Genomic DNA, 7,614 nt, shown 5'->3' with positions numbered 1-7,614 from the left:
TTCTTGCGGTAGCCAATGGCGGTGATGCTGGCCAAGTATTGGATGACCCTTTTGGTGTTGACTGTCTTCCCCGCCCCAGATTCTCTGCTTGGGGGGCAAGGTGGGGGGCAGTGGGGGGGGTGAGGTGGTGGAGAACATCTCAGGGGCTTCCCCGCCCTACCCCCACCCCCCCGGGATGGGGACGGGGGGGCAGGGATTACGTGATGAGGATGGACTGGTTCTCACGGTCTGGTGGGAGGAGACAGGGGTCAGGTGGGACAAAGATATGGGGAGAGGTTTGGGGTCTTGGGCTTCTCCACCCCCCAACTGAGCACCAGGTTGGTGGGACAAAGCTATGGGAGATGTTTGGGTTCTTGGGGTCTTGGGTTGGGGTTGTTGCATTGTTTTGGCGCCAAATACCCCCAAATTACCCAGCAAATTAGGGATATTGTGATTTTATTCTATAGTTTTGGTGTCCAACACCCCCAAATAACCTCCCAAACTGGGTCAATTTATAGTTTTGATGCCAAAGAGCCCAAAATAACCCACCAAATTGGGTTGTTTTGGGTGGTTTTTCCTTATTTTCGTGCCAAACACCCCCAAACCACCCCCTAAATTGGGTCATTTGAGGGTTTTTTTGACTGTTTTGACACCTGACAACCCAAAACCACCCCCTAAATTGGGTCATTTTGGAGTTATTTGATTGTTTGGCCCGATTTATGGCCAAGTCAAGGTTGATGGGACCATGATGACCTCATCAAACCCCAATTTTGGGCCATTTGGGGCTTTTTGGATGGATTTATGGCCAGTTTAGAGGTTCCTGATGGTCCTATGGATTTTTAGGTGCCTCCCCTCACTGTGGGGCGTGCTTGGGGGTCACCTATAGGGCGAGGAGGAGGGTGATGAGGCATTCGGGGGGGGATTTATGGCCAAGTCGAGGTTGGCGGCTGCCACAATGAGCCATTTGGGTATCTGTTCTTGACCAATCAGAGTCCCCCCCATCTCTAGGATTTTGAGGGATTTCCAGTGCCTTTGGGGTGGTCCCAGTGATTTTGGGGGACACCCCATGCTCTTCTTCTTTTTGGGCCAGGAAATCCCATTTTTTGGCCAGTAAACCCCATTTTCGGTGGGGAAATGCCAGTTTTCACACCAGTAAAGGCCATTTTGGGGGGGTAAAGCCTGTTTTTACCTCACCCACGTCGCGACTGACTGAGAACGACACTTCTCGCCGTGGGCTTTGCCAAAATGACTCCTTCGCCCGTTCCCTAAAGGAAACGGCCACACGCTGCTCTGTAGGAGGGAAGAATCCTCACCAAAGAGCCCCCAAGATACCAAAGCAGGACTCCTTTTGCCTACCTCCACCACAAAGCCGGGTTTGCGCCATTTCCCGCCTTTCAGCCCCATCCGTCCTGTTCCAAAAATCCCTCTTCCCAAGGGCCGCCCCCCCGCCCCTCTCCCACGCATGCGCAGTGCGCACAGCCCCCCCCCGCCCCTCCCTTCCCTTCCCGCCCGCCCGGTTCCTGCCGCAGCGCCCCCGTCACGTGACCCGAGGCCGCGCGCCTGGCGGGAAGGGCCAGGGCGAGAGATGGCGGGGAGGGGGGACAGGGAACCCCCGCTCTTCTCCTCATCTCCTCAGGCTGCGGGCGGCCGGAGCCCCCCCTTCCCCTCCGGGAGTGGCCCCGGCCCTGGGGCAGCCCCCGCCTCCCTCCTCTCCTCAGGGAGAGCCCCCAGAACCCCCAGCCCGGCCCTCGGCCGCCTCCTGCCAGGCTGGGAGCGGCGCTTCCCTCAGGGAGAGCCCCCAAATTGCCCCAGTCCCATCTCTGGTGTGGCTCTGCAGCCTCCTGCCAGGCCAGAGCAGCCTTTCCCTTAGGGATGGAAGCTCCCTCACCCCCAAAACCGGCCCTGGGGTGTCCCTGCAGTCTCCTGCAGGGCTGGGAGTGGTGTTTCCCTCAGGTACGGATTGCCCAGACTCCTCCAAAGCCATCCCCAGGGTGGCCCCACAACCTCCTGCGAGGTCTGGAACCCCCTTTCCTTTATGGAGAGCCCCCAAACGCATCTCTAGAGTGGCCCCACAGCCTCCTGTGAGTCCAGAGCAGCCTTTCCCTAAGGTGTGGAGCCCCCAGACTCCCCCAAACCCATCCCTGTGGTGGCCCCTCAGCCTCCTGCAAGGCCAGGAGCAGTGTTTCCCCCATGGAGAACCCCCAAACTCCCCCAAACCGCACTCCTGGGCAGCCTTTCCCTCCTTCCTGGCCTTCAGCCTCTTCCAGGGTGGGGGAAACGTGAAACGCCTCTGCCCCTTCTTTTTCTGCATCTTTGGATAAAAAAAATTCTTCCTTCCCCAGAGCCTGCCTGTGGGGCCCGGCAGGTCCTTGCCTGGGGTTTTAACCAGAAATGGGGATTTTTTCTCCCATGAGATAAGTTTTATGTCGGGCTGGTTGTGGGAGGGGTTGGGGTTTGGTCAGCAACGCCAAATCTTCCTTAATTTCCCCTTTTTGATGTTTTATTTAGGAGGCTCGTTGCCCTCACGCCCTCCGGTTCTGCTCGAGGTCAAATTAAGCCCTGTTTCATTGGCTTTAATTGGTCAGTGAGGGGCACGGACCAGCTCCCCTCTGGTGCCGAGGAGGGAGAAATGGAAAAATGATTCAGAAGGGATTTAAAAGAAGAATTTGCAAAGTTTTGATGTTTTGACTTGGTTGATGCCAGAAAAAACCCTTCTGCCCTTGTTTGTGCCCAGAAACTGTGGCTGGAGGCAGCAGGAGATGGAAATTGTCCCTCAAAACCCCGAGATGTCTTTGGGGGGACGTCACGGTGGGTCCCGTCTTGGTACCGGTGATGACACCAGCCGGGAAGCAGGCGGGTGGCGATTTTTAGTGATTTTAGTGTATTTAGCCAAAACCCCTTGGTTTTGGTGAGACTTTGGCAAAGGTTGCAGGGGCCTTGGGAGGAATTGATTGGAAATACGTCCCCCGTTAATCACCTGGAGCTGCAGGAAAATAAAAGGCGAGGCGGGAAGTGTCAAGGGGGATGCGAAAGCTGGGAAAATGCTTGGGATTTTCTGAGGAGATTTAAAGGATTTCAGGACGATTTGCGACATGAATTTTATTTCTTTGAGCTCTCTCTCTGATCACACAAAAGCTCGCAGGGGGGTTTCTTCCCAACAGCTCTTGTTCTCAGGAGAACTGGAAAGGAATCCAGCCGGCTGTCACTAAGATAGAGCAAATCCACCCATTTTGAGCTATTTTCTCCAACAGAATCCATCCATTCAAACATTCTCCCCCTTCCTGGGGGATCAATGACCGCGGTGGAAACCCGGGTGTTGACACGGAGGAGATTAAGCTCCTCCTAAACCCACCGCCTGGTTTTTATGCTACGAGTTTGGGGTTAAAAACTGAAACCAAGCATTAAAAATAGGGGGTGGTTGTACCAAACCTGGTGTGTCCGGGGCATAGCCAGCCACTCATCCCAGTTTCCCTACTGGGCTCAGCTTCTGCTCACTGGTTTTGCCACCTGGAGTTACTGGGAGCTGAGGAGTTGAGCCCAAAGGCCCCAGCTCTGCTTTTGCCTCCCCAAAAAGCTGGAAAAAGTAAAAAGGAGGGGATTTTTCCCTCGGGATTGGGGGAGAAGGGATGGAAACAGCCCCCGGGGTTTCGCTTTGCTACTTTTGCTTCTAAAAAAGCCCCAAATGGCTCAATGCCCGCCTTCTGACCCAGGGCAGACACAGGGGTGAAGTCGTACCCGAGCAGCCTGTCTCCAGAGTGATGATTTCCCTGAAAAGAGGGAAGTTTTGAGGGGGATTGAGTGGTGTGTGAGGATGAGGAGGGCAAGGAAGGCAAAGGATGGTCTTGGCGGAATGATTTTTATCTCCAATGTGATTTTGTGTTCGGGCCGTGCAGAACATCTGGAAGATTGATCAAGACTGATTTTAGAACCCTTTTGAACATATGGCAGATGAAACGAAACTTAATCAGAACCAAGACTATATTACTTTAAGAATAAGATTGTTTTGAGCTGGCCGGACAGAAAAAGACAAAAACCAAACCAACATGGTGTGTGTCTGTGGAGGTCAGGCTGGTAAACCACCTGGAGGAGTGTGCGTAGAGAGATGTGGATGAAAACAGTCGCATTCTGTGAAAATGGGAGTGCTCACCCTGTTTGGCAAAACAGCTCAGAAACTAGCTCTCTCTATATAGCTCTGGGTATGTGAGTAAAGGCTGCTTCTGCTGCTGCTGATAGCATACAGTTGCGTCCTGATCAATCATCGCCACAGAGGAAGAGGAAGATCGGGGGTGCAGTTCCTCAGGCCTGGTTGGAGAAAGATCCCAGCACGAAAGCTGTGCAGCAGGGAGATCTCCCTTTTTTACAGAGAAGCTATGAAAGAGGCCAGCTCTGAGCCACTGCTAAATACAATTTTATAAGGGAACCAGGTGACGCAAAGTAGGTACAAGTCTCAGGTGTAGTGATGCAAGTGGATCATAAAAACCAGTGATGACAATCACAACAGCAATAATGATAAGTATAATGATTAAAAACACAAAACCGAACACAAAAAAACCCCATACGGAATCAGATAATGTGGGAGTCATTGGTGGAGAGAGGTGGCGAATTTCTCCCTCATTAAAAACGTCCATGAAATCAGATTCCTAATGGCCTCCTTGAGCTCCTGGTTCCTCATGCTGTAGGTGAGGGGGTTCACTGCTGGAGGAACCAGTGAGTACAGAACAGTCACCACCAGATCCAGAGATGGGGAGGAGATGGAGGGGGGCTTCAGGTGGGCAAAGAAGCCAGTGCTGAGAAACAGGGAGACCACGGCCAGGTGAGGGAGGCACGTGGAAAAGGCTTTGTGCCGTCCCTGCTCAGAGGGGATCCTCAGCACGGCCCTGAAGATCTGCACATAGGACACCACAATGAACACAAAACAACCAAAACCTAAACAGACACTGACCACAATAAGAACAACTTCCCTGAGGTAGGAGTGTGAGCAGGAGAGCTTGAGGATCTGGGGGATTTCACAGAAGAACTGGTCCAGGACATTGCCCTGGCAGAGGGGTAGGGAAAATGTATTGGCCGTGTGCAGGAGAGCATTGAGAAACCCACTGCCCCAGGCAGCTGCTGCCATGTGGACACAAGCTCTGCTGCCCAGGAGGGTCCCGTAGTGCAGGGGTTGGCAGATGGCAACGTAGCGATCGTAGGACATGACGGTGAGAAGACAATACTCTGCTGACATCAAAAAGCCAAACAGAAAGACCTGGGCAGCACATCCTGCATAGGAGATGGTCCTGTTGTCCCAGAGGGAACTGGCCATGGCTTTGGGGACAGTGGTGGAAATGGAGCCCAGGTCAAGAACAGAGAGGTTGAGGAGGAAGAAGTACATGGGGGTGTGGAGGCGGTGGTCACAGGCGATGGCGGTGATGATGAGTGCATTTCCCAGGAGGGCAGCCAGGTAGATGCCCAGGAAGAGCCCGAAGTGCAAGAGCTGCAGCTCCCGTGAGTCTACAAATGCCAGGAGGAGGAACTGGGTGATGGAGCTGCTGTTGGGCATCTGCCTCTGGGCTCGAGGGGCTGTCCAAGAGAGAAAAGACAGTGACACGTTAGAAGAGACTTGGCTGAGCAAAACTGAGCGCGTTTCTCATAGAAACCCCACTGAGACTGCCTCTCCTCTTTCAGGAAGACCTTTGGCAGGTCCCTTTCATGAGCTCTGGTTGGTGCTGGCTGAGGGTTCCCCAGGGAGCAGGGTCGGGGGCTCTGCTGTGGGCTCTGGAGGAGTCGGTCCTACTCTACAGCAACAGGCAAATAGGAACTTTGAGTGATCTCAGATTAAACCCACTTGTGACATCAAATATCTTTTCAGCATTGTCACTCCCAATTCACCCAACTGCAGAGCAAAGTTGAGGGGATTCTGGTTTGTGTATTTTGTTCTAGTTGCCCCACCAAACCCGAGGAGTGTTTCTGGCACTGCCGTTTCTGCTGCGCTCCAAGTGCAATCCTGGGGGTCCTGAGAGGCAAAGAGGCGGTGTCTTTGTGCAGACTGAGGACAGCCCGTCTGTCCACCAGCCCCAGTCTCGGCCACCCTGTGCTGGCAGCACTTTGAGCTGGAGGACGATCGCCCCCAGACATTCCCCAGAGAAGGAAGCGGACACTGCTGAGAGCAGAGGAATCCCGTTTCCAAGTGCAGAGCTCCAAACTCCTCACGCTGTCTCATTGTACCCGAGGAGGGTCTCAGCTCTGTCCCACCAGCCAGGGTCACAGCGGGCTCATCGCAGCTGCCTGTGCGTAGCCACTCAGCAGCATTGCCACAGCCTCAGCATTGAGGTGTCTTCTCCACGGGGCTCCTTGATCACCCGGTGATGCCACAGGAGAGCTGTGCCCTTGTGGAGGGCAGCCTGTCACCCAGCAGGGCTCTGTGGGGAAAGAAGCAAGTACTTTGAAAATGTCCTGCAGCGAGAGTCATCTCATTTGTTTCACTGGGAGCCTCGGGATTAGGAGGGGAATTGGGACACTTTACTCCCATGGACAAATCTTTATGGCAAGACCCACAGACTAGGTCCCTGAAGTGCATCCGAGTCCCACCTCCCCATCCCAGCCCAGCGATAAGAACAAGAGGAGCAGAGACAGGAGCAGGAAAATTGACAAATGCCCCAGTGCTGCTGCTGGTGGAGGTGGGAGAGGGGCAGACAGTAAGTTATTTGATAATTTCTCCTCTCCTGTGCTGAGGCCACTGAGAAGGTGACCGAGTCACCATGGCTCTAAGTGCGGAGGCTATGCAAGGTGGGAGAAAAGACCAAAGGTTTTCTCCAGAGAAGCTTTCTGCACTGCAGGGGATGGCAGGGAGGTGCCTGAATGCCCCCTCCCATAGAGTTTCTGAGAGCAGCTCTCTCTCCTTCCCTGCCCGTGTCTCTGCTGCCCGGGGCTGTCCCTGCTGGGAGCTGTTTCGCTGTCCCCAGGTCTCCTCCTGCCAGTGCTCCCAGAGCCCATCCCGCCCGCTGAGTGCTCAGCTCTGCCCTGCAGACCCCTCCTGGCAGCAGGGCACTGCCCAGGGACATTTCTGGGTGTGCAAGGGTTATGGAGCAGCTCAGAGAAGTCGCAACTAGAACTGGGGTCTCAGTGCCTTCTCCAGAGCAGAGAAATAAATTCTAGTCTCCCACTGCTCTCCCAGCCAACCATAATGATAAAAGTTCAAAGCAAAGACTCCTTACCTTTCAGGAAAATTCTCTCTTGATGCTCTTCTTGAAAGTCCCCTCTGAAATGGGGCTAAACTGGAGCTGTGAGCAAACCTGGCTGAAGCAGCAGCCTCTCGACAGCCCTGCCATTTCCAGGGGTTGTTCCTTCCACTCACAGCTTCTCCCCACAGCACCGTGGGGATCTCCCCGGGCAGGCTGAGAGCTGACCCTGGCAGGTGGCAGGGTCCCTGCCTCAGCACACAGACCCCGGGAGCAGAGGGATCCTGCTCAGCAGGACAGCCCTGGGCACCCCTGGATGCACACCCACATGCACATCTCCACAGCTGTCCCCGGCAGAAGCAGCCGTCATGCCCTGTCCCTCCGACAGTGCAGCAGGGAAGCCCTGCTCCGGAGCATGTCCTCTTCTCTACAGTACAGAAACGAAGAGTCCTCCTGACAGATCCCATCACTGTCAGAT

The 7,614-nt window shown here is 54.5% G+C and overlaps 1 protein-coding gene across 1 annotated transcript; it reads right to left on the bottom strand.

Annotated features, from left to right (window-relative positions):
- Positions 1 to 4,558: 4,558 nt before the first annotated feature.
- LOC141478604 (olfactory receptor 14A16-like) lies at positions 4,559 to 5,518 on the bottom strand. Its single transcript, XM_074167631.1, has one exon. It carries the CDS (start codon positions 5,516 to 5,518, stop codon positions 4,559 to 4,561), a length of 960 nt encoding a protein of 319 aa, XP_074023732.1.
- Between the last annotated feature and the right edge of the window lie 2,096 nt (positions 5,519 to 7,614).

Source organism: Numenius arquata, unplaced genomic scaffold (assembly GCF_964106895.1).
Source record: "Numenius arquata unplaced genomic scaffold, bNumArq3.hap1.1 HAP1_SCAFFOLD_38, whole genome shotgun sequence".
NCBI classification, from domain to species: domain Eukaryota; kingdom Metazoa; phylum Chordata; class Aves; order Charadriiformes; family Scolopacidae; genus Numenius; species Numenius arquata.
This window is presented reverse-complemented; position numbering and strand designations above follow the sequence as displayed.

Bases quoted from the DNA above. Each gene is read 5' to 3' on its own strand.
- LOC141478604 (XM_074167631.1), bottom strand. From the start codon at position 5,518: ATGCCCAACAGCAGCTCCATCACCCAGTTCCTCCTCCTGGCATTTGTA.